Genomic DNA, 27,689 nt, shown 5'->3' on the forward strand with positions numbered 1-27,689 from the left:
TTATAAAATTAAAAAATGCGTATTTTATTGAATTTCGAAATATATAAAACTATATTACAAATAAATTAAATACAACAATACACGCATACATTTACATACAAAGACATATACAGCTGTCATAATACTTTTACCACTTCTTTTGATAACATTCTCATTTGGAATTTGTTGTAGGATTTGGATTACACTTAATTTAGATGATGATTTACTCCCTCACCGCTTTAAGGTAGTAATCCATGAGAGAGTTCATCATATGCTGGCATCATTTTACTTAAACATTAATGTTATTAAATTACATTACAAACATAAAATAAGGATTCGTCCATATGTACATGTAAGTATATTAGGGATATACATAAATAAATTCAGCCTGGTAGATCTGGAGAATCAGCGTGATGCTATTGGACTCATTTGAATTTTCGATAAGCTCAACTGCGATGTGGTTGTTCTCTTTACCATTGGTCTCATGTGAGCGCCTCCCTTTGTTTGCTGACATCTGGAAGAAAAAATAAACTAATGTTAGATGTTGTGGCCGATTTTTATTTGAAAAATTAGTAAATTCTTTCCCAAATATTTTGGTATTAAAGTGCAATAAACATAAACATTTTCATGCTATTCAAAATCTTCCATGTTGATTGAATAAAATTAAAAAAAATAACTATAATAATTTATGACACCACCAATGTTAATTAAGGCCGATTCGAAATATTAAAATTTTGCAGTTTTAGAATTTTTTGTGTTGTTATTAAAAATGGCCAAAAATGTTCTTCCTTCTTGATCATATTAGTAGATATTTAGCAAATAAAATTAGTTTATAGTTATCACTACGACCATTAAATAATATTATAAGACTGTGCAAAATTCTCAATCAAGACAGCTTAAGTAAGTTCACTTAACTTCACAGTGTCACTGACCGACCGACACCCACAAAAATAAAGAAAACAGAGGAAAATAATTGCAAACAAAAACAACACACACATACAACCAAATTAATTATTTACATGCAAAAAAGCCAAAACAAAGGCAAAAGTAAGAAAGCAAATTTCGAAATTAACAAATTCTGTACCTGAGCCAATACCGTTCAAAGAGATTTCCTCTTCCTCGCAATCAGAATGGGTGGTGTTGTCAGTTTCATCTTGCTTACCGAATAGTCTTTATTTTTTTGTTTTGTATGCGAATGCAAATAGAATACATATTTTGTTTTGTAGACAGATTAAAGCAACAATAAAAGAGTCATATAAACAATTGTTTTTGGCTGCAATAAAAAGCATCGAAAAAAATACAATTCAATTTCGAACTTACCTCTTTTTGATGAGTGACAAAACTTTCGGTTTCAAAACGAAACAAACAAATATCGATAGACCCAATATGGCATTCATAAAATCCGATACATAATAAATGGGATTTATGACACCAGGATTAACAATGGTCTCAATATAAGAAACAATGTCCAGTAACCAAGAGACCCCCATGATGAGGAATAAACGTAAAAATAGGCCAAAGCTGTAAAAAAAACAAGTTAAGAGTAGTTAGGCTTTTGAATTTGTAATGTCGATTTTTGTTTTGTTACTTGTTCTTGTGCGTCCTCAGCTGATGTCTTCCCTCATTCGTATCGTTTCTTATGATTTTATCGATGTCTCTCTGCATAACAGTAATTTTGTAATACGTCATGGAGAAGAAGATTATATCAATAAGTACAATTATCAGATTTATTCCAAAGAAATACATCATTGCCGACCAATCATTTGCTAAAAAAAAATTGAAGAAATATAATAGTTTAGGTTAATTGTTGGAAATGTAGATAATGTGAAACAAGTAAAAAATACTATTTTCTAAAGGAGCCGACCATATGATACCCTACACCACAACATCCATAAACCCACGGCGCACAGTGTCACGACAGTGGCCAAAAATGGTAAAAACTAAATACTTCGTTGAACAAATTTATTGATGGGGAGTGATAGAAAACATATTAATTAAGAAGAATCTGAAGTTGGGTACTGATACGTGAAGTACTTTTTGCTATATGAGGATTTAAATCCGACAATTTTAGTTAATATGTATTTTTGTGTTTTTTTTCTAAAATTAATAAATTATATTATGCGTTAATATTTAAAATTTAAAAGGGATGTTACAAACTTTTTTGCTGTATGAGTAGTAAAAAGTGAGTACTTCAAATATATAAAGGTCCCAGCTGCAGAGGTTTGCAGACAAATATGTCGTTTTTCTTTTTCAGCGACCACCTCACTGAGAGGAACCCCCTTTTTTAACAAATCGTTTTGCGGTGTTGGCTTTAGCGCGAACTTGAATGAACCGATCATCATATATTTTTGTGTACCTAATAATCTTGCTTTAAAACGAGAGAATTTTAAAAATATCAATTTTTAAAAAAATTATGAACAGCGAAAATCAAAATTCGATTTTTTACAAAAAATTGACCGTTTTTATTACCACTACTCGTAATTGGTCGAAAAAATATTTAAAGGAAATTTCTCATATATAAAGACATGAGTTTGATATATTCAATATGGTCACAAACAATACGAGCACTAAACACCAAATTTCAGTCATATCGGGTGGATATTGAGGCCACAACACTCAAAATACCGAAAAAGAGGAGGCACGGTTCTATGGGGGCTATATGAAGACGAGGACCTATACCGACATATTTCTGGTGGAAGGTTATAAGTCCCCCAACGGAGACTTAATACCAATTTTCAGACATTTCAGTGTGATAATCAGGCTAAAATCTCCAAAATACCGAACATCGGGAGGTACCGTCCTATGGGGGCTACATGAAGGCGTGGACCTATGCAGACAAATTTCAAGGTGAAAGTATAATGCCCCCTACGAAGACTAAATACCAAATTTCAGCAATTTCGGTGTAATAATGAGGCTAAAATCTTCAAAATACCGATAATCGGGAGGTATCGTTGTGCGGGGGCTATATCAAAACGTGGTCCTAAGCCCACAATTCTCTCTTGGAATGTTTGATACCTCTGCCGAAGACTAACAACAAAATACGAATACTTTCGGTTGGTCATTGTGTCTAAAACATTCAAAATACCGAAAATCGGGAGGTACGGTTCTATGGGGGCTATATCAAAACGTGGACCGACCAACCCAATGTTTTTCCTAAAGATTGCAAGTCAATAATAGGTACGCGTACCAAAATTGATGAACCTACGACAACTCCTTCTATTTTTGGCCACAGTTAATATGAACTCGCGACATTGTGCGGCGGCTGGTTCTATGCACCGGATTGACTCGGAGGAATCTTCGACCAGGGACCAACAGCTCAACAATTATGTGTTTGTATTAGTATATTTCAGCATGAGAACAGTAATCACGGTGCTCTTGAATCAAATTTAAATGGAAGGTGCTTACACCTGGGAAGTTTTTGCGGATTCTGAAACTACAATGTTCATAGATGAGAAAAATCAAAAAACTAAAAAAATCGCCGGAGCGCTTTTTAATTAAATCGCGATTCAAGATGACATTTTTATGGGTTGTTTAGGTTTTCACGATTTTGGTTCGAAACCGCAAGTCCTATCAAAATGAGATTGAAGAAAATGTTGTAGCTTTGAAAATTCTCTACAAGATTGACCTTTACGGTATTTTCGTAGATTTTACCATTTTTGAGATATTGAAGTTCAAATTGGGACAATGCACTGACTGTATCGCCCCCTTATAAAACAATGTCATGAAGGGTGCGCCTTAACTAACTTTTAATGAAAACCGCTTACACATGGGAAGTTTTCGTGAATTCTGAAACAGCAATGTTCATAGATGAGAAAAATCCAAAAACAAGAAAAAATCGCTGTAGGGATTTTTAAATAAATCGCGGTCAAAATTCACATTTTTAGGTGTTTTTTAGGCTTTTACGATTTTGGTTGGAAACCGCAAGTCCAATCGAAATGGAGCTAAAGAAAATGTTGTAGCTGTGAAAATTCTCTACAGGATTGATGTTAATGATTTGTTCTCAGGCTGTACCATTTTTGAGATAAAGAAGCTCAGTTTACATTTTTAGGTTTTTTTGTTAGGTTTTCGCGATTTTGCTTGAATACGGCAAGTCTTATCGGCATGGGACCTAAGAAAATCTTATAGCTGTGAAAATTCCCTACAAGACTGGCTTATGTAATTTTTCCTAGGTTGTACCATTTTTTTTAGATATATAAGTTTAAATTGGGAAATTGCAATCTTGACATTGTTTTATAAGGAGACGATACATAATTGAATTGAATTTTAGTTGCCCCAATTTCAACTTCTATATCTCAAAAGTTGTAAAACCTACGAAAATATCATTAAGGTCAATCTTGTAGAGAATTTTGATAGCTACAAAATTTTCTTTATTCCCATTTTGATAGGACTTGCGTTTCCCAACCAAAATCGCAAAAACCTAAACAACCCCTAAAAATGTCAACTTGAATCGCGATTTATTTAAAAAGCGCTCCGGCGATTTTTTTAGTTTTTTGATTTTTCTCATCTATGAACATTGTAGTTTCAGAATCCGCAAAAACTTCCCAGGTGTAAGGACCTTCCATTTAAATTTGATTCAAGGGCACCGTGTAATATATCAGGGAATGCCTGCTTTTTTGATCCGTGACGGGATAGCAAAGAACCACGGGCCATGGATCAGTTTGGTGAGATGTAATGGAATGTAGGTAGGAGGAGCACTTACGAGGCTGTTCTGGTCTTAACCGCCTCTAGGACTACTGCAATTGGAATTGTGTTACTGCTTGCTGCTCCAGATCATCTTCCAGAGTGTCTCCAACATCGTCGTAAGATTCAACGTCCGAATTCGAGACACCCCCACAGTATCCCAACAACAAACGCTGTATCTAACACCACATGTTGTACAGCGGCCCGAAAATGCATCATTCCTGCAAATCAATTTCGACGGTTTCCGCAATAAAGCCAGCGAAATTGTAGACTTGAGTCGTAAAAACGTCATGGTAGCCGCGTCATCTGCAGCTTCTAACGTTGCGATGGTTACAACGTTTGCGAAAAGATCGTACTAGAAGTGGAGGTGGAGGATTTACTTATACATCACCAGTCTGAACAGTACAGATCAGTCTCGCTTTATCTTGACTCTAGAGACCCATACATACATAGCCATACATTCAGTGAACTTTGGGACTGCCAAGGTTGAGTTGCTCAATATGTACATATACAGTCGCTCCAAGCGAAAGTCGTACACCTAATGAAACTTTTTTAATTTACTTATATCTCCGACACAAAAAGGGATATGAAGAAAGTATTTACGCAGCTTTATAGTGCATTTAGTCGACAATTTAGAAACACGATATAATAAAATAATCAACCCGTTTACATTTTTATAAAATTAAAATATTTAAAATACTAAGAATTTTAGCACCAAGCGAAAGTCGTACAGCAATTATAAAGAGAAAATATTTTATAATATAAATAATCCTTCCGCATATTTCTGGTTTCAGTTGAATTCTGCAATCGATTTAGAATATTTTTGGTCAGTTCTGTACAACTGTAGTGTAAAATATGTCACCGCTTGTTTTGAAAATCTCTCCTATAAGGATGTCTGGAAGAATAAGTCGTCTGGAGACATTTTCCATTTATAGAACCACAATAGGCGATTTATTGTTCAAGCTTGGACTACAGTCTAGCCAACCCATGTTATTGAAGCAATTATTTAATACCAGTGGTCGCAAATAATAAGCTTTTATGTTTGAAGTCAGAGTTTTTGCAGAAAGAACAACGCTTACCTTGGCCAATACATTATTCGCCAGGCAGTAAGAACTCATTTTAATTATAAAATCTCATAGTTCGAATCCCAATGACTTCAAAAAAATTATAAAACAACGACTCAAATCTGAAAGATAAGCCCCACACACTCGCAGATACACTGATTCGTTATGTTCTATTATTCGTGTATTAGACATGAAGCAATTTGTGGGATTTTTCACATAGTCCGGTCAAAATAGACATGCGTATAAGGGGGAAATAGCAAAAATTCCCACAAAGCTGAATTTTGGTGGAGAGCTAGGGTTGGCCATTAGAAGCAACGTCCTAAAAGTCCCCATCGATCCCATGTGTGCAAAACAAGTTATTCGGGGTCAAAGGTCATTTTTGGAGGCATTATTCAGTTTTTTTTTAATTTTTCTCAAAAACGGTAAGACTTAGCAAAAGCCGGCTAAAATAAAAGTTGTAGATTTAATAATTGTCTACAAGAGTGGCCTTTATGTTTTTTAAAAAATTTTCGAGATATCGTGATCTAAAGGTCAAATAAAAAATTAGCCTCGTAAGTACATTATGAGGCGAACCGGTTAAAGTAATGCCACTATGTGTTAGATACTTTCATAAGCTTTCAAACGATATCCACTTTGCAGTAATCGGTTCAGTAGAACCGGGTCTATCCCGGTTTTTAAATTTGACCTTTCGGGTCGAATAGCCGGCGAACCGGATCCGCAACCGTTGAAAATTATACATTTCCGTAATCAGCGCAACAAACCCTACCTTCTGACAAAACTTGAAAAAATCGGAGAGTTTTCGTTGGGGTCGTTCCCGTTGGGCTTACAATTAATTACACATGTGGGTTAAAAGGGCTATTTTTGCATAAAATGACTCTAACATTGAATCACTCTACTAAACACGCTCCGATTTTGTTGGAATTTTTTTAAAATATAGCTATAATTTCGCTCTTCAAGAAAATATATATTTTTGGGGGACAGACCCGGTTACTTCGCTTATTTTAGCCGGTTCGTATGAATATGTGCATATTTCCCCTATAAGTGCATAAAAATCATGTGTTTTTTAGAACAGCTATATCTCAAGAATGGTTCCATCTAGGGAAAAAATTATAAAGAGCAAACTTGTAGATAATTTTTCTGTCTACAATATTTACTTTAGTCACTTCTTGATTAGATCAACCGTTTTCAAAAAATAAATCCGAAAACCTAAAAACCATTAAAATTTGACCTTTGACCCCGAATAACTTTTTTGCACACATGGGATCGATGGGGACTTTTAGGACGTTGCTTCTAATGGCAAACCCCAGCTCTCCACCAAAATTCAGCCCAGTGGGAATTTTTGCTATTTCAATGTCTATTTTGACCGGACTAACAATGTAATGTCAGGTTTCGCACAGAACTTGTTGCATCTATCAAAATTACACTCTTTTAAGAAAATTTAAGCATTTATCGCTATTGTTTTGATATTCTAAACATCGTTCTTGGACAAATTTATGTATAGCCTTTTTACGCCTTTTTTATCACCAATTGACAAGGTATTTAGGTTGTAAAAATTTGACTGCACATTGGAAAAATAAGCTTCCAAATATTTTTTCAATCGATTAGAGTGTCGGGACACTAAAAATCAACTCATTTTGCACTTCGTGTATTAAACTATCCACAAGAAAATATTATTTATTTAATGTTTGAGTTATTTTAAATATTTCATATGTGTTTTTTTTCTTATAGTAGACATCAAAGTATTGAATAGCTTTGCAGTTTTAATTTTCGATACCTGCTGAATCGAAAAAAATGTTTTTGTAAAGTTGAATAAATCATTTTCTCATGTGGTTTCATAAAAACTATTTTTATTTCATTTTTACGCCTCTTTCCCATTTAATCTTTCGCTTGGTGCTAAAATTCTTAGTATTATTATTTAATTATATCGTGTTTCTAATTTGTCGACTAAATGCACTAAAAGACTGCGTAAATACTTTCTTCATATACCTTTCCGTGTCGGTGATATAAGTCAATTAAAAAAATTTCATTAGGTGTACGACTTTCGCTTGGAGCCACTGTAGCTGATGAATAGCTGTACCTTGCGTAATATGCCCGATATTAGTTCGCTTTTGGAGAGTATTGACCGTATGGTGTTAGGGACGCTCCTAAGAGAATAAGATCAGAACGCCACAGATCGCCAGACATTACCATTGTGACATGCGATCTGATCAATGAAGTATCTTTGCAACCCGTCATTTCGTTTGACTCAGACCACTCTCCTTTCCTATCATCGCCCCCATTAACAAACATCCTGCCCTTATAACCTCTTACCAACTTAATTTTCTTAACCATGGAAAAGCTAATTGGCAATTATTCAGAGAATTTACAAAACACCGCTTCAGGAAGTTACCCATACCCACTTTCCCCGTTAACAGACCACCTGACTTCATAACCTCTGAACGCCGTATTTTTGGGAACAATGGGAAAGCTGATTGACTTTCAGGGACACCATCACTGCCTTAACCGCTCGTTACATACCTGCATGTCCAACACCCAAAATAATACCAAATTTCCCAGTAGAGGCGGTGTGACTAACAAATGAGCATGATGAGCTTCCTCGTACGAAGCCGGAAGACCCAAGAGTTAGAGAATTTACTGAAGTCAACAGGCTAGTAGGCGAACATAAGCGGAAGAAGTGGCTAAACCACTGGAGAAAACGGTTACATCAATTTCGAATCCGGAAAGAAAGATTGTGATTCGTAGAAGCACGTGGGTTATTTTAACTGTCAATTTATAGGCACACCGAGAGTGATAGAGCGAAGAGGAGTGTGCTATACCGTATAAGAAGAGCCCTCCCAGCCGATGAGGTACCACCACAATTTACGATGGGCGATATTGCGGACGTAATCCGAAACGCGAAATCATCCACAGAGTTGGGCCCACACGGAATAGCAATGGATGAAGCCGGGGTGAGTATCCCATCCATCCATATTGTACCAGACGGATGGAAAATTGACAGGGTGGTCCAGCTACTGAATACAGGCAAGTATGACAACAGAGACGAATGGTACATGTCGATTTCCCTCATGTCGCCGGTAGCGAAGGCGCTAGAGGCACTCCTCCTCCTGACGCGAAGCTGTTTCCAACATCAAGATGGATTCCGGAAAATACACCGTACCACAAAAGCATTACGCAAACATCAGTCAAGAACTGAACCAGAACGAGCAGTGCGGCCGTACAGTTATGGTGGCTCTTGATTTAACGCAAGTCTTCGATACCGTCAATCATGTCACGCTGTTCCGTTCAGTTCTTCCATCTGAGCAATAATAAAAAGATATCCGCCGCAAAGTTCTAAAATGTAGCTATATCCTTTAAAATGCCGAAAATCGGGAGGTAAAGTTATATGGAGGCTACAGCAAAACGTAGGCCGATATAGCCCATATTTGATCTTGACCTGTCTATTAAAAACACGTAAGAAAGTATCAGTCAACTGTGCTGACGGAGATATACCCTCAGCCGCTGACTAAAAAAACCAAACCAAACACAAAAATTATGCCGTATATAAAATATATCGATTTTGAATCATGAGTGTGCTTTAAAATCTGTAGGTACCGTAATGTGGGGCTATACCAAATCACTGACATATACCAAACATTTTTGGTAACCAAACTTCTTCATAAACTACTCGAAAAATTAAACGTAATTTAATATTTCGAGTAGTTTATGAAGAAGTTTGGTTCCCAAAAACAATGTTTGAAAGAATTTTTTGAAAATGTTTTAGAGTTATCTTGCACAATAGTCATTGTAGTATGTGCCGGCAGGGTTTTCGAGGTCGAGCTGTACCAAAATGAAGATAAAATCCTCAAAATACCTGAAATTGGGTGGTACCGCTATATGGGAGTTGTAGGAAAAAATGGGCCCATATTCATGTTTTGTCATCCAAATTTGAAAAGTGTGCAAAGTTTTAGTTCGATTGGTCAACAGCAACTGTGTGGAAAATGAGTTACCAGTTTTGAAATGCAAGTTAAATAAAACACCGTTAAAACACTGTAAAAATGGTAAAAATGGACCAATATTGGTTTTGATTTCATATTCATGTATTGTCATCCAAATCTGAAAAGTGTGCACAGTTTCAGTTCGATTGGTCAACTGCAACTGTGTTAAAAATGAGTTACCAGATTTGAACTACACGGACACCAAAGCAAGTTAAATAAAACACTGTAAAAACACTGTAATAAAAACTACATACATTTATTGCCTCAAATTTTATAAAATATCGAAAATTTCCATAATTTATATCTATTTCGCACTATATCTCCAAAACCGTCATTTTTATACCCTCAGCCTTTAGGCTAAGAGGGTATTTACACTTTGACACGACCAAAAATGTGCCTCATCGAAATAATGGTTTTAGACCCCAAGTATGTTTGTACGATATCCGTTTCAGACAATTTTGAGTAGATCTAGCAATGTCCGTCCGTCTGTCTGTCGATCTGTCTGGCTGGCTGGTGCGCACGATAACTCTCGAACGGATCAATCGATTTGGTTCAAATTTTGGGTATCGAAATATTTTGTTCAGATTCGATTTAAGTTCGAAGATGGGCCATATAGGTCCACTCCTTCAGGTACCTCCCCCACAAATGTTCAAAAATGTCGCAAAACTTGTGCGCACGATAACTCTTGTAGGGAATAACCGATATGGTCCATACTTTGCACATCGTGTAATTTCTACCAAACTAAGATGAGGTTCCAATATGGACTCAATCGGTCCACTCCTTCGGGTACCTCCCACACAAAATTTCGGAAACGTTCAGTTTGGGACCTGGTCTCGAAGCGCTTTGATTTTTGTTTACGCAAGTTGTATTCGCTGTCCTCTATACGACGCTGTAATTTTCATTAGGGGCAAGTCCATACTTCCGGAGAAAATAACCTGAAAGTTACAAAAAACCCTATGACACCGTGTGTAGTGGTTGGAGCGCAAGATAACTCCCGAACGGATCTGCCGATTCGGTCCAAAATTTGGCTTTCGTAATATTTTATCCAAACTTAGTTTAAGTTCAAAGATGGATTATATCGGTCCACTCCTTCAGGTACCTCCCCCACAAATGTTCAAAAATTGTCGCAAAACTTGTGCGAAGGGAGTAACCGATTTGGTCCATACTTTGCACATTATGAAATTTCTACCAGACTTAGATGAGGTTGCAATATGGACTCAATCGGTAAACTCCTTCAAGTACCTCCCACACCAAATTTTGGAAAAGTTCAGTTTAGGACCTGCTCTCGAATCGCCTTGGTTTTTGTTGTAGCATATTGTATTCACTGTCCCCTATATGAAGGTACAAGTTTCCTCAAGGGGCAAGTCCATACTTCCTGAAAAAATAGCCTGAAAGTTGAAAAACAAACCCTATGACACCATGTTTATGGGTGGAAGCGCAATATAATTCTCGAACGGAAATGCCGATTTCGGCCAAAATTTGACCTTCGTAATCTTGTTTCCAAACTTAGTTTAAGTTCGTAGATAAGCCATATCGGTCCACTCCTTCAGGTACCTACCCCACAAAAGTTCAAAAATATTCGGAAAAATTGTGCGCACGATAACTCTTGATGGGAGTGACCGGTTTGGTCCATACTTTACACATTCTCATAATATCTACCAGATATAGATCAGGTTCGAATATGAACTATATTTGTCCTCTCCACCCCGTACCTCCCACACAAAATTTTAGATAAGTTCACTTTAAGACCTGCTATTGAATCACTTTGATTTTTGTTGAAGCAACTTACATTCGCTGCCTCAATTACGATGGAAAAAGTTGTTTCAGGGGCAAGTCCATACTTCTTGAGAAAACAGCCCGAAGGGTGTAAAAACCCCCTATGGCACCCCCATGGTCTATGTCGGCCCATTCCTTTAAGTACCTTTTCCGCAAAGTTTTTGAACTTTTATCCTAATCAACATTTTTGTCGGTTCATACGACCAAAATTTTGAAACCCTCTAAATACATAAGTTTTTTTTTGTGAAAAAATGTTTCAATATGAACAGGCTGAGGGTATTTCTCTGTCGGCAAAGCCGACTGATACTTTTTTACTTGTTTTTAAATACATTTTATTCTTCCAAATTAGTCATGTTTGTGAGGCTTTTTTTACCCTCCACCGTTTGTAACTCATCGATCTAATCATTTGCGACCCTATAAAGTATATATATTCTTGATCAGGATAAAATTCTAAGACTATCTAGCCATGTCCGTCTGTCCGTCTGTCTGTCCGTCTGTTGTAATCACTCTAGCGTCCGCAATAATTGAGATAGAGTGCTGAAATTTTGCACCCGAGGATCTTTTTTCCATAGGCAGGTCAAGTTCGAAGATGGACTATATCGGTCCACTCTTTGGAATAGCTCCCATATAACGGTACCTCCGGATTTGAGGTATTTTGGCGTTCTTCGCCACATTTGCAGACCGATTTGGCACTTAGGGTTCCTAGTGATCAAAAAACTTATATCCCAAAGGATATGGGCATAGGTCCATGTTTTGGTATAGTCCCCATATAACGGTACCTCCCGATTTTCGGTATTTTGAGAATTTTAGTTACAATTTTTAACCAAACTATCTGCAATTTGAGATTTGAGGTTCTCAGTGGTCGTTAAACATCTCCACGAAACATCGTCGACATAGGACCATGTTTTGGTATAGCCCCCATATATCGGTACCTCCCGATTTTCGGTATTTTGAGAATTTTAGCTACAATTTTTAACCGAACTAGCTGTAATTTGCCATTTGAAGTTCTCAGTGGTCATGAAACATCTCCACCAAGCATCGTCAACATAGGTCCATGTTTTGGTATAGCCCCCATATTACGGTACCTCCCGATTTTCGGTATTTTGAGAATTTTAGCCACCATTTGTAACCGAACTATCTGCAATTTGACATTTGAGGTTCTCAGTGGTCATGAAACATCTCCACCAAACATCGTCAACATAGGTCCATGTTTTGGTATAGCCCCCATATAACGGTAACTCCCGATTTTCGGTATTTTGAGAATTTTAGCTACAATTTTTAACCGAACTAGCTGTAATTTGCCATTTGAGGTTCTCAGTGGTCATTAAACATCCCCACCAAACATCGTCAACATAGGTCCATGTTTTGGTATAGCCCCCATATAACGGTACCTCCCAATTTTCGGTATTTTGAGAATTTTAGATACAGTTTTTAACCGAAATAGCTGTAATTTGACATTTGAAGTTCTCAGTAGTCATAAAACATCTCCAACGAAACATCGTCAACATAGGTCCATGTTTTGGTATATCCCCCCCATATAACTGTACCTCCCGATTTTCGGGAATTTTCAGTTGTCACGAAAGTTCTTCACTAAAATTCGACAACATGGGTCCATTTTTGAGGGTCTAGGTCCATTTGACCCTTGAAGTTCCCTGCAGCTATAAAACTTTTCCTCCAAAAACTTTAAAAATAGGTTGACTCTTTGATAGATCCCCGTATGTGGTACCTTTCACCTCGCTGAACACATTTTTTTAGGTAAGATAACACTGTGCAACAAAATGGAGGTGAAAGTCTGGGGCACGGAAAATTTCTCTTGGGGAAGAAAGGCCTTGGTGGGCATATTATGAACCCCGAAGGACAGATCCGTCGTGAGTCGAACTTCCGCGTTATGGCGTGATGAAATTTTTGTTAGAGACCCTGTGAGTCATCATGAATTAGCGTTATATCTTTGTTCACTGTTGCTTAAGTGCTCTACAAAAACAACAAACAAAGATATAATGCTAATTGATGATGGCTTACAAAAGGAATTATCTCTGCCCCAACATTTATGTTCACAGTGTAATTCAAGCAATAGTTGGAGGTAGTAGGAGTCTATCCATTGTCGAAAAGTTGTTCCACCTAAAATTGTAAAAGGACCCTATTTATTCCATTTTAATTAAGACCATTTTATGGTGGAGGGTATAAAAGGTTCGGCCCGGGCGAACTTAACGCCTTTTTACTTGTTCTCCTTAAGAACAGCGAGAAATGGAGAAAATAAGTTGAGTTTCGAAAAATTTGGAATGTTTTCAAACGATTTGCATCTTTAAATTTTTAAAACGACGACATGAATTTTTGATTTGTGTCTTTAGTCGCATCCACTGTGCGATTGTTGGTATTTTAAGGATTTTAATCACATTATTTAATCGAAATGGCTAAAAGTAGAAGTTTAGTCTACGTTGGAGCTATAAATATTTTTGCAAAGTATTGTGGGAATAGGTTCACGCTTTGATGCAGCCCCTGTAGAAAGCTACCGATCGATTTTTGGTATGGAATAGCGGTGAGTATGTTCTCGAAGGGTGTAACTGAAGGTTGGGCCAAACTTTGGGTATCATAATATTTCTTTCAGACATAGATTAGGTTCGAATGTGGATAATATTGGTATAAGGACATGCCTCTAATCGTAGTGAAGTTTTTAAGCAGGTTGCCCTACCGGTCCCTATTACCAAGGTATAATTGTTTTCGGGGGCAAGTCCATACTACCTGAGATAATGGGTTCTAGACAGACATAATGGTCCAAAAGCTCAAAAAATCTGATCCGAAAACACGATTGAAATATTTCTTTCTAGCGTACATCATGTTCGCTATTAAAACTACCTTACGATCAATTCTAAGACCTAAAGATAAGTTTTATCAAATTCGCTCCAGCCATTTCAGAGGATTTACATTTCGTACATCATGGCAGATATCTAGATATATATACCTGAACCGATCAGAACCAAAATTTCCGGACGTGATATTAAATTGAACAGGATTTAAGATATCTAATTTTAAAGCGATCGGATGCAAATTGTGACCTTAGTCGGTTGAAACATATGTATGAACGCTATACCTATATCAGAACCGATTCCTTCCAAATGTATTGCAGATGTATTTTTATGCTCATTATAAACATCGGGGCTAAATTTCAAAGGTCCAGCAACTTCCAGTGACTTGTTGCCTCAAAAACCTCTCATTGGACCCATAGTGCAATTGCAAAATTTTTTATTTCCATATTTATGTCTAAAAAGGGAATGTTTTTGTCGATTCGGGGAATAAAATTATTAAAATTAAAAATTAAAATTATTTTCCATGCGGAAAAATTCAGAGGGATATATTCATGATCTCATTTTTTGTAGGCCAGTTCATGCTTTTTGATATAATAACCCGAAAGCTCAAAAAACGAAATTAGATGCTTTTCAAAGAATTACCATTGGAAATAGTGTTGTAAAACTAAAGCAGTACTGCCCAAATTATTGCAGTAGCAATAATCAACAGCAAAATATAAATGTGTGCGTGCTCGAGACAGTGTCTTTGCAAAGTCAAAGCATCCCAGATCTAACATCTTTTTCAAAGGTTGGGTTCATGTGGGTAAAGTTTTGAGAAAATTTGTATCTTTTCATTTTCTTAGGAGGTGTTAAAGGTTAGTTTTTGGTCACAACATGTGGAGTTGGTTGCCCACTTGAGACGAACGAAGGGCGAATATTTATCCGGAGTTCGTATTTGTTAAAGTGGATCGGACTTTCGTCTGCGTAGTACATCAATGATAAGAAGGAGCCACATTCTCTGAATGTTGAAATTGATCTTTGGAAATTGTGTTCATATTTACTTCATGGAAATACAATAGATAGATAAAAAATATAATTTACTCACTTTTCAGCCAACAGTAATCATCTCCAATACCCGGTTTATACAAATCATCAATACTGGAATTTTGTAAAGCTATCACTATGAGTGTCAGGCATGCTGGAATGCCCCAGGCATAAATGGAGTATAAACAGAAACGTTTACGCTGGCCAAATCGCATGGAACCGGTTAGGCGGAAATTTTGCCATAAATCGAAACTAATGACGCTAAGCCAAAAGAAGGCACTCATAAAACAATAGTAAGCAACATAACCTGAAACAATTGATAGGAAGAGATATGAGCATAAATTGTTTGGAAATATAAGAAAAAAAAAACTTACCCATGCAACTGCATACCACATTTTGGAATACAACTTCGGACAATGAAATTGTACTTAAGATGGAATAACCAATGGCCAGTGGACAAAGATATGAAATCAAACATTTACCATGGAGATTTCGAAGCTCCGGTATGAAACTGTAGACCAATATTGTTAGAATGATAAATGGAACCGATACGGCCATGGCTGTAATAAAAATATTTCAAATATTTCTCCTATTAATTCATTTACAACTTACCTATGTTGTTAATTTGTAACGATAAGGAAGCAGCTTTTAAAATGGGACAATTCATTGGATTCAGTACCCATTCCCCGCTATCCAATTCCATTGGCATTAGGCAATAATCTCTCTTACTGAGATGGGCCATATCATAGTGGCGTAGTAAAGTGCCATCTTCAAACAATTCCCAACTATCTTCTTCATCATCTTGGGGCACCAACGAATAGGCACCTACACAGGGTACACCCTGGACCACAGTAAATTCTTTTGTTACATGTCTAAGCACCGTAGAACCATTACTCAGCGTAACATTAACATATGGATCATATTCCAATTCTTTTTCCAACTGATCACTGGAACATTTGCGACTGAAATTGGCAATCAATTCTCTCGAGGGATGACAACAAAATCGTACACAATTTCGTCCCTGACATAGACAACCTCGTGGATGTGGATCCATTGGCAGGCGAATACCTTCAAATATAACTTCATAATCATAGATTCCGATCTTATCGGGAGGTATTAAAATATTTTCATATAAATAGGAACCATTGCTTAGCCGTTGGCTGTTTGTCAGATCAACTGTATCTTCAAATGGGCAATTTGGAATATCCGCACAGACGACACAAAGTGTACAAAAAGAGCAGGCAAGTATTACGAGGAGATTGGGTTTTAAATGCATCATATTTATTGACACTGTAAGAGGAAAAGAAGGTGATATAAAAAAACGATGTAGAATTAATATAAGAGTAGTATTATTATAAAAAATAAAATCAATTACTTCGTAATGATTTAAACATTAATTAAAGTAGGTTATAACCTCTCCGAACTGACTAATACACGCAGAAAAATATATGTTAGAAATATATTTGGATCAAAACAAATTTATATTTGGGGGTGGTTGCAAACAAATATATGTTTGGATCCAAACATATTATGCGAGGATTTGTGGCCTCAATATCCCACCGAAATTACTGAAATTTGGTATTTTGTATTCGTTGGGGGGTATACAACTTTCAGCGAGACATTTGTCGCACAAATCCACACCTTAATATAGCCCCCATTGAACGATACCTCCCGGTTTTCGGTGTTTTGAAGGTTGTGGCCTAAATATTCTTCCGAAATGGCTGAAATTTGGTATTTAGTATTCCTAGGGGGTAAAAAACTTTCCACCTAAAATTTGTCGGTTTAGGTACATGCCTTCACGTAGCCCCCATAGAACGATACCTCCCGATTTTCGGTATTTTGAAGGTTATGGCTGTGGTTATACATTTCTCTATTTTATTGACTGAAGATAATTTTAAACAGGAAAATTGTACACACAAACCTTTTTATTGACATAGTTGTTGCATAAGAATATATGTAAAATGCATACATGTTGTATATGTCATATGTTTCAATTGCAATTTAATCAGAAGCCAAAAATATGCCCAGTACCAAAATTCGACATGAATCGAACGAAAATAGGGGTTGCATAAAATTCCGCTGTCTATTGATAAGGAACAAGTTACTCTCTAAACCATATGCGTTCACGCTTGGCACGGCGCTCTGTGGTTTAGCTTGTATGGGAGAGAGCGTCAAAACAAGTAAAAAAGTATCAGTCGGCTTTACCGACAGAGATATAACCTCAGCCTGTGTGGATTGAAATACTTTTTTTTTTCCAAAAAACATGTATTTTGTTTTTTTATTTTTCACACTAGCCTACGAAAAAAAATAATATCGCTGTAAACAGAGCCACTAGGAAAACCTTCGGTAAAAATGTCCAAAGGATCCTTGAACCACACAAAAAGGTTGATCACAAGGATTGGACAGTTAGGGCCCAAATTTAAACATAAACTAAGTTTCAACAATATTTAGAGATCCAAAGTTTGGACCAAATCGGTTGCTACGTCTATGAGAAATCGCGCGTACCATTTTAGAGAATATTATCGAACTTTTGTGGGGGAGGTACCGGAAGGAGTGGACCTATAAGCACCACCTTCGAATTTCATCTAATATTCGAAGAAATATTACAATATCCAAAGTGTGGACGAACGCAGTATTCGGTTCGAACTCTCCAGCCACTACATATGTTGCCGTAGGGGTTTTTACAGCTTTCGGGCTGTTGTGTAGTGAGGCAGCGAATGCAAGTTGCTTCAACAAAAATCAAAGTGATTCGAGAGCAGGTCTTAAAGTGAATTTATCCAAAATTTTGTATGGGAGGTACCCTAGGGAGTGGACAAATATAGTCCATATTCGAACCTGATCTATATCTGGAAGATATATCAGAATGTGTAAAGTGTGGACCAAATAGGTCACTCCCATCGCGCGCACCATTTGTCCGAAAATTTTTGAACTTCGTGGGGGAGTTACCTGAAGCAGTGGACCGATATGGCTTATCTTCGAACTTAAACTAAATTTGAACAAAATATTACCAAGGCCACATTTTGGGTGCCACCGTGGTGCAATGGTATGCACACCCACCTTGCACACATAAGGTCCTGGGTTCGATTCCCCGGCCAGGCAACATCAAAACACTTTTCAACGGTGGCAAAATACCCCTCAGTAATGTTGGCGACATTTCCTGAGTATTTTAGCCATGAAAAACTTCTCTACAAAAGTGGTGTCTTAGACACGCCGTTCGGACTTGGCGATAAATTGTACGTCCCATATCATTGAGTTAATATGAATCGGGGTGCACTCATTGATATGAGAGAAGTGTCCCTTGTCCCTTATGGGATGTTTGTGGAACAATTATTATATTACATTTTGGACCGAATCGGCAAATCCGTCTGAGAGTTATCTTGCGCTCCAACTACTACACACGGTGTCATAGGGGTTTTTTTGTACCTTTCAGGCTATTTTCTCAGGAAGTATGGACTTGCCCTGTTGGAAGTTATACCGTCGTATGAGGTGCAGTGAATACAAGTTGCTACAACAAAATCAAAGCGATTCGAGAGGTCTTAAACTGAACTTTTCCGAAATTTTGTGTGGGTGGTATCCGAAGGAGTGGACCGTTTGAGTCCATATTGGAACCTCATCTAAGTCAGGTAGAAATTTCATGATGTGCACAGTATGGACCTAATCGGTTACTTCCTTCAAGAGTTATCGTGCGCACACATTTTCCGAACATTTCCGAACTTTTGTGGGTGAGGTACTCTTCGGACTTAAACTAAGTTTGGACAAATATTACGAAATCCAAATTTTGGACCGAATCGGTTTATCCCTTCGTGCGCTCCAGCCAGCCAGACGGACGGACATGGCTAAATCAACTGCAAATTGTTTGAAACACATTTCGTCCAAACATACACTAGCGGTCATCAGAATAGGTTTGATTTTTTTTTCTTTTTATATGTTTAGGTATCTTCTGATGTGTTCGTATTACAGATCCATACTATTTAGTTTTTGAGAGTCCTATACTATGCCAACATTCCCAAGAAAAAACTTGACGGTGTTGCCATATTTTCGGAAAATATCCCAATTATAATAAAAACTGTACAAAAAAGTGTCCAATTTTTGCGATCATCTGAATAGGTTTGAATCAATAAAAATTGAAAAATTGTACTACCCAAGCAAATATTGCGCAGTTTTTTGGTTTAGTTTAGTAAAATGGAACATTCTGATAAATCCTACAACAAATTTGACCCGCCTTATTTGGAACGTGGGTTCAATTCTCAACATGGAAAAGTTACCAAGAACATTCAGATAAAATCAAGAAATATTCAAACAAAAAGGTTTTATAAACTTGCTTTAAATGACTTTTTGATTTCGTTAGATCTCTTCTGAGCTTCGAAAATTGTCTGAAAGCAAATACAAAGTGTAGCCATATTATTAGGATCGATAAATTAGAAAGGTCATTGAAAATAGTTTGTATTTTAGTTCAAGTTTCATTTTTTAACTATCCTTGCAGTACAAATTTAGGTATTATCATGCTCAAAAATCCACCATAGTTAACGACATGTATCATAAATTGGTCTGGAAGAATGTTTCATCGAGACAATAAAGTAGAAAATTGTAATTCAAATTTAAGTCAAAGCGGCATGATATCACCGACTTTTATAGTGCTGTTCACAAGTCATAAAACAAACACGAATAAGTACAAAAGAATGGACTACTGAGGTTATACAGCACTATAAAAGTCGGTGATATCGATGAAACATTCTTCCAGACCAATTTCCGAACATTTATGATACATGTCGTCAACTATGGTGGATTTTTGAGCATGATAATACTTAAATTTGTACTGCAAGGATAGTTAAAAAAATGAAACTTGAACTAAAATACCAACTATTTTCAATGAACTTTCTACTTTATCGATCCTAATAATATGGCTACACTTGGTATTTGCTTTCAGACAATTTTCAAAGCTCAGAAGAGATCTAACGAAATCAAAAAGTCATTTAAAGCAAGTTTATAAAACCTTTTTGTTTGAATATTTCTTGATTTTATCTGAATGTTCTTGGTAACTTTTCCATGTTGAGAATTGAACCCACGTTCCAAATAAAGAGGGTCAAATTTGTTGTAGGATTTATCAGAATGTTCCATTTTACTAAACTAAACCAAAAAAACTGCGCAATATTTGCTTGGGAAGTACAATTTTTCAATTTTTTTTTTATTCAAACCTATTCTGATGATCGCAAAAATTGGGCACTTTTTTGTACATTTTTTATTATAATTGGGATATTTTCCGAAAATATGGCAACACCGTCAAGTTTTTTCTTGGGAATGTAGGCATAGTATAGGACTCTCAAAAACTAAATAGTATGGATCTGTAATACGAACACATCAGAAGATACCTTAACATATAAAAAGAAAAAAAATCAAACCTATTCAGATGACCGCTAGGGTACATGGGGTCTAAAACCATTATTTCGATGTGGCACATTTTGAAAGTGTATATACCCTCGTTAGCATAGATGCTGGGGGTATAAATATTTCTAATCAAGATATCGATCTGAAAATTTTACCGTAAACTCGTAGTGACTAGTAGATAATTTTCCCCAACAATCGCCAGGGTTGGTCCACTTTAGGTATAGTCCCCGATAACGGTACTTCCATTTTTTATTAATTTCAAGATTTTGTCTATATTTTCAAAGTGAATTTGCTGTAATTTGACATTTTGTGTTCTTTTGTGGTATTAAACATCTTGCGTAGGTCCATGGTTGATAGAGCTCCATGGTTTGGTATATCCCTCATATAGACGTACCTCTTGTTTTTATACCCTCCATCATAATATGGAGGGTATATTAAGTTTGTCATTCCGTTTGTAACTCATCGAAGTAATAATTAATATATATATTCTTGATCAGTGTAAAATTCTAAGTCGATTTAGCCATGTCCGTCCGTCCGTCTGTTGTAACCACGCTATCTTCAGAATGAGTTGGGATAGAGAGCTGAAAATTTGTACACATAGGTTTAGGGTCTAAATTTAGATCAAGTAAGCTACATTTTCTGACCGAATTAGCTATAATTTCACATTAAGGGTTCTCATTGATCAGAAAACTTCTCCACTAAAAATTACGGACACAGGTCCACGTTTTGGTATAGCCCCCATATAACGGTACTGCCCGATTTCAGTTATTTTGACGCTTTTAGCTACATTTTCAGACCGAATTAGCTAAAATTTGACATTTAGGGTTCCCATTGGTCAACAAACTTTTCAAACAAAAATTATGGACACAGGTCCACGTTTTGGTATATCCCCCATATAACGGTACCGCCCGGTTTCAGCTATTTTGACGTTTTTAGCTACATTTCATACCCATACATTTCCCATTGATCAATAAACTGCTCCATTTTGATTTTATATACATATGTATATGATGGTGGAGGGTATAAAAAGTTCGACCAGGTCAAACTTAAAACTTTTTTACTTGTTTTTTTTTATAATTTCTCGATTTTGGCCATATTTTCAAACTGAATGTGCTGCAGTTTGACATTTCGAGTTTATAATCTGTATCAAACATTTTTGCCAAAATTCATCAATATATGTCCACATTTTGGTATAGTCATATATCATGTTATCATGTTAACTCTCGATATTTGTGTATTTCGTAACCGGTATTCCTGACAATTCGATAATTCGGGCACCGCACAGTGCAAAATATGAGCACTTTAGCGGAACTTTACTAATAACTTTTAAAGGAAAAGGTGTAGATTCCTAAAATTTTGCACAAATGTTTCTTATATTAGTGGACAGTGTGGGGCTCAAATTGGGCCACATAGACTCGCGGTTTCCTGTAGCGCTCATGTAACGGTGGCTGCCGTTTTTACGTTTTACATTCATTTTTCAATCGATTTTGATGCAAATTGGTATATTGAGTTTTCAGCGCATTGAAAACTTATGTACAAAATATTTTCAATATAGGGTCGCGTTTTGAAATAGCCCCCACATGCCGGGTTCCCTCATATTGGGTATTTTAAAGGTTAAAGACAAAAATTGCAGCCGATTTTGTTGGAAATGTAAATTTTAAGATGTTAGCGAATAAAAAAACCTCCTCACACATAAGCTGTCAACATAGGTCCACTTCTGGGTGAAGCCCCACAACCCTACACATCTATTAAAATGTCAATATTTTTTGTTTTCATTTGTATCTATAATGTTTATTGGTCAATTCAGCAGGTCTGTACCATTAATTATGTTAATAATGTCTTTCAGATCAAGTTCAGGTCTGCACTGCATTAAAATTTTTAACGTATTTTGGTATTTGCACCGCAGCATCTAAAAATGTTGCACCATATGTAAATCACCAACATTTAGAGGTCAAAACTATGAAAAATTGCGAGAGGTTTCTTAATTTTACAGAAATTATCATTTTTAGAATTAGTGAGTCCATTTCTTCAAAACACAGTCAACAATGGCGTTCATTGTCGCGTTTACCTTCCACTTTTGGAAAATGCAACTGAATGAAATTCCCAAAGTCTTTTTAGAAAATCTTGAATATCTCCAAAGACCGCGCGATACCGCAGCAGTTTTATAGCTTTGCGAACAGAGGAGAATCCAATCTTTCAGATTATATATATCTTAACACGTGAATGTACGGAACTCACTTTTGAAATGTCCACGGAAAATAAAAAATTATAATTTTGAAAACCTTAAAAAAATTACTTCTTTCCGACTAAAATTGCACGAAAACTATAAGGGTTTTTTGCATTGTTTTAAAGTGTAAAATATCATAATTGTTTTGTAAAATATTAAGAAAAATAAATCGTGGCATACTGACTTGCCTTTTGTCCGCGCCACTCCATTTTTTTAATGAATCAAAAATACATTTCTTACAAAAAAAAAATTATTAAACAAAAGTGTAACTTTAAGTGCATTTTTTAGTCGTTTCGTGGAGTAAATCGGCAAACTGAATATGGACCATTTGCAGTGGATTACTTAGCTAACGAATTCAATAACAGTTTAATTGATTTCATATACTTTGAAAATCCCTTAAAGTTCCACTAAACTTCCCAAATTTCGCACTGTGCACCGCTTTAACATGTGATGTCCGGATTATCGAGATTATACTGTATTATGTTTGACTTTCATTAGCATAGTTTTGTGGTACAAAGGCGTTACCAACCGATAATCATATTTAAAATTATGTAAATCTTTATATAATTTTTCCATAAATTACGATACCACAAAAAGTAATTTCCAGTTACACATATGTATGTATGTATGTAAATACTGAAAAGACATTACATTATATAGAACAGATGTTTATTTTTGTTCATCTCACTTATGTCAACGGGTGTGTGTTGTGTTTGTTATTATTACATTTTGTAAAATTTATACATCCGTTCCATTTGATGTTTTCTTCCACTTTAATCGATAATTGGAAAAATACTATTTAGACAATACGATGTTTTTTTTTTTTTTGCAAGGAAATGACTAATTTCAATTAACCATTCATTCATTCGTGTATAGGAATTGTATTTGTCGGTAAACATCTAAAGTACTCTGACTTAATGGATATCTAATATTGTAATGTGGTTACAAAGTGTGACGGAATTGTGGTTAGACAAACTAACTCCAAAGACATACGTATGTATGTACATAAATATGTGTATAATATGTTCACTGTATGCAAATAAGTATTTTGAGAAAATAAGTATTCCCTGAAAAAATCTAATTCCAGACCTCGGTCAAATATTTTTTTCTTTCTTGCCATTTTCTACCCAACATCGCTATCCCAGCAAAATTGTATGGAATCGGTTCCTTGAGATGCCATGATTTCACTGGATCTTTTGCATTGGTTCAAATGAAGATCCGATCTTTTCATTAGCATTTGAACAAATGCAAATGAAGTCGTGAAAGATCCGACCTTTTCATCAGCATTTGAACCCATGCAAAGGAAGTCGTGAAAGATCCGATCTTTTCATTAGCATTTGAACCCATTCCATCGATCCACTAGAGATGAATTTTGTGTTTTTATTTATACAGATTTTTCTAAATATATACGATTAATTATTTACAACGGGCTTGATTTGTCGGAGACTAGAAATCACAACCAACGTTGTTAAAACTCTCTTCGTAATGACAATGTCATTGCAAAGGGTTGGTGAAAATGATATGCCAAAGCATTGGTGGAAATAACATGCCAAAGCATTGGGGAAAATGACATGTCAAAGCATTGGTGTAAATGACATGCTATGGATCCAAAAATGAATAGCATCTTTTGGGGTCCACGCTCATATAAAATTCATCGATGAAGATGCTAAAAAGATGACATGCCAGATCACGTTCACCCATGATTGAATGGCATCTTTGGCATCGAAAATTTTGCTGGGATTTTATTGTTGTAATTTCCCCCAACAACATAAAGAACATTTTTGAAATGTATATTCAAATATATCGCTGCCACTACCTTATCCATTTTCCTTTATTTATTATATATAATAGGCTAGGAAGTCCTCAAACGTCGAGCTAAAAATATAATCGGACTCCACTCTTTGATATTATAAAAGTTTCATTACCTGTTTTAGGATGTTAAGCATAGTACACACTGACCAAAAATACTGACAGTCATCGAAGTCTATTTCATTAATATCAAGGTTTTTTCCTAAGCTGTAAATAATACCTTGCATATTGGATTCAAAACATTTTTAGCCAGAAAATTGTCGTAAAAGTACGTTGACTGTCAGTTTTGAATGTTGGTCCCTAAAAGCAGTCGGTTTGTAGATCCCTACATTATTTCTTCCCAAAGATTTTATTATAAAATAACAAACTTACAAACTGAAAGTAATTCAAGAAAAAGAAATTCTTAATGGATTGCAGTTGGAGTCCATGTAGAAATCTGAACTAGTGATAGAAAGATATTATAAAAAACCTTTTGTATATAGTTTGGAAATTCCCGACTTTTTTCCATTCCCGGGAAATCGGGAATAAAAAATTCTCATTCACGGGAACCCGGGAATTCCCGGGACTATGAGAAATCGAGTTCGTGGGGCATAGACGTGACAGGGAGCAAACATAAAGGAAATAAATACTCCTTATATTTTTAGTTGTATCATTAGTTATCTCTTTGGAACAATGTTAACCACGATGCGCCAAAATCTTGAAAATACCAATACATTTTATATGGCAGCTGGTGAAGCCAACCAATTCTTCCTGACTAATTTGCGGAGATTATATAAATTGCTGTTTCCCACGACCATCCTCGCAAAGGCTTCCTTCATACCAAAGATTGCTGTGCGACTCTATTTTTTAGGTCAATGAAACGGGGCGTTCTTTTTATATTTCGAAGGGCGTAGGGCATAGAATAAATCCGTTGATAAAGAATTTTTACAAGGTTGACCTTTTGTGTACAAAGCTTCACAATTCTACCACGGTGCCATTAATAAAAATATGGACTAGAACAAAAAGTTTAGATTTAAGTAAGTTTATACAGAGTTCGACTTCCAGAGAAAAACAATAATTATTGTGAGGACCAAAATGTATGTAGTTTACACGAAATTTTTACTATGGACCCTAAGTTTGTTACAAATGATCGGGAATTACGAATTATTGGGGAATGAATAATCGCTATTCCACTATATTTTCAACATTAAATAACTATAAGACAAATAAGATAAGACTTATATATGAAAAATACAAATACCCGGGAAATCCCGTCCGAAAAAAATCGAGAATTCCCGGGAAATCCCTGGTCGGGAATTCCTGACCAGAAACTATATGTACATAATTTCACATTTAAGGTTCCCAGTGATCACTAAACTCCACGAAATGTATCGCTCATTTACTCAAAGAGTGACACATCTCAAAAAATCATGTTTCGAGAAATACGGCTTTTAAGTTAGCAAGGATTTTGAGTATTTTAGGAATTTTTTTTGCAACAATAGCTGTAATACGAGATTTAAAGTTCCAAGAGGCCAGAAAATGTCTCTACGAAAAATTGGTATAATTGTTATAAACCCACACGATTTTAGCTACTTTGTGGACTTTGTGAACTTAACGCCGTCCTTATGCCCATAATTTCTACGCGTAGTTATCCATGAGTTCATAGATATCCCCCGTGTAAGCAAAATTTCATAAATTAAATCCATAGGTAACGTTACCGGGTCGAAAACGGCCGTGTTGCTTACACCAAGGATTTTGCCTGTAAAACACTTATATGTGGCAATGTTTTTTACGAAATCATGAATGAAAATCACCGCCTCGGTAAATGACACGTAGAAATTACCAAACGCGTAGGTAAAGATAACTAATAGGTAGCTACCTACCCGGTTACCTAGGGCTAGAAAATACGGGTATTACTTGTTTATATTTATCTTCACTTCGATTTAAAATATCACAAAAGGTCTTTATGTTGCGCTGTATTTTCAAATTATTTTTATTCTGACTATATTTTTAACAATAAATCATAATAATAGATTTTTGGGGGTATTTTCACTTATATGGAAATTTAAAATATTAAAGCTGATAACATTATTAATATGAGCTGAACATTATTAGCTATGAGGTACAATATGTACGCGATATTTTGCCGAGTGTACATTTTGTTAAGTTGTTAAGCGTTAAAATTATTATTATCTTTGATTGCTTTATCAATTGCACGATAAAGAAGCCATGAATGGAGTTAAAAAAACACACTCTTTCCTTAGTCATTTTATAAAAATAAGCAGCGAATACATTTTTTACGTCAGAACTGTTAGTTATATCGTTTATCTTTTGAGGTGTCATGACAACATTTTAGATTTATTTATTATCTTCTTGTTTTGGTTTTCTCATCAGATAACAACAAATAATTTCTATTTCCAAAAATATCAAATCCACAAAAAAAAAATTGTAACACTTTTAAAATTCACACTGAAAAGAATGGTCAAAATGGCAAAATTTTTAGAATCTTAAACAGAGAATCTGGAACAGAGCATTTAATTATTGCAATTATTTATGTGCAGTTGTACGCTGTACGCTTAAAATACCGATTACAATAACTATTATAACCGTAACTTGGAATTTGAAACCTCGTACACATACCTAATACCACAGATCACGGAAGCACAATGAACACCTAAGTTAGTTCAAATATGTACGTAGGTACTTATTTTTTCTTTATTGATGATTAACTAGAGTAATATTATATTCCGTATTTTGAGTATTCTGTTTTCGTTTTTTTTTTCGCTTGATTTTCAGTTATATAGTATTTTCCCAATGCATGGGGTATCTAATATCACATTCACGATCGCGTCAAGAGTGATGCATTTTCCGCATTATTTACGCCGGCACACACGTTACTTCTTCTTCACATGTTACGTTTCGTATGCTTTCATTGTGCGATCACATTTTAGTTGCTACCACATCGTTTCGCATTGGAACAGAAACTAAA

General features: G+C 35.8%; 1 protein-coding gene across 2 annotated transcripts; it reads right to left on the reverse strand.

Annotated features, from left to right (window-relative positions):
* LOC141403877 (G-protein coupled receptor Mth2-like) lies at positions 1-27,689 on the reverse strand. 2 transcript variants are annotated; one of them, XM_073986938.1, is made up of 8 exons: positions 27,341-27,686; positions 15,913-16,590; positions 15,675-15,860; positions 15,362-15,607; positions 1,568-1,745; positions 1,300-1,500; positions 1,064-1,149; positions 1-493 (listed from the first exon to the last, which is right to left on the reverse strand). In XM_073986938.1, exons 2-8 carry the CDS (start codon positions 16,577-16,579, stop codon positions 462-464), a joined length of 1,596 nt encoding a protein of 531 aa, XP_073843039.1. In that variant the 5' UTR covers positions 16,580-16,590; positions 27,341-27,686; the 3' UTR covers positions 1-461. The 2 variants fall into 2 exon arrangements, with proteins under 2 accessions (XP_073843039.1, XP_073843040.1); XM_073986939.1 differs by lacking the exon at positions 1,064-1,149 and having other exon boundaries at positions 27,341-27,689.

This window comes from Musca autumnalis, unplaced genomic scaffold, assembly GCF_047663935.1.
Source record: "Musca autumnalis isolate F117 unplaced genomic scaffold, ASM4766393v1 scaffold_4, whole genome shotgun sequence".
NCBI classification, from domain to species: domain Eukaryota; kingdom Metazoa; phylum Arthropoda; class Insecta; order Diptera; family Muscidae; genus Musca; species Musca autumnalis.

What these genes read in the sequence shown, in the direction of transcription:
- LOC141403877 (XM_073986938.1), bottom strand. Translation starts at nt 16,579, where the DNA reads ATGATGCATTTAAAACCCAATCTCCTCGTAATACTTGCCTGCTCTTTT. An exon ending in TGATTACTGTTGGCTGAAAA is followed by an intron (nt 1,746 to 15,361) that starts GTGAGTAAATTA and finishes ATTTTTTTTTAG; the next exon opens with CAAATGATTGGTCGGCAATG. An exon ending in TTTGAACGGTATTGGCTCAG is followed by an intron (nt 494 to 1,063) that starts GTACAGAATTTG and finishes TTTTTCTTCCAG; the next exon opens with ATGTCAGCAAACAAAGGGAG.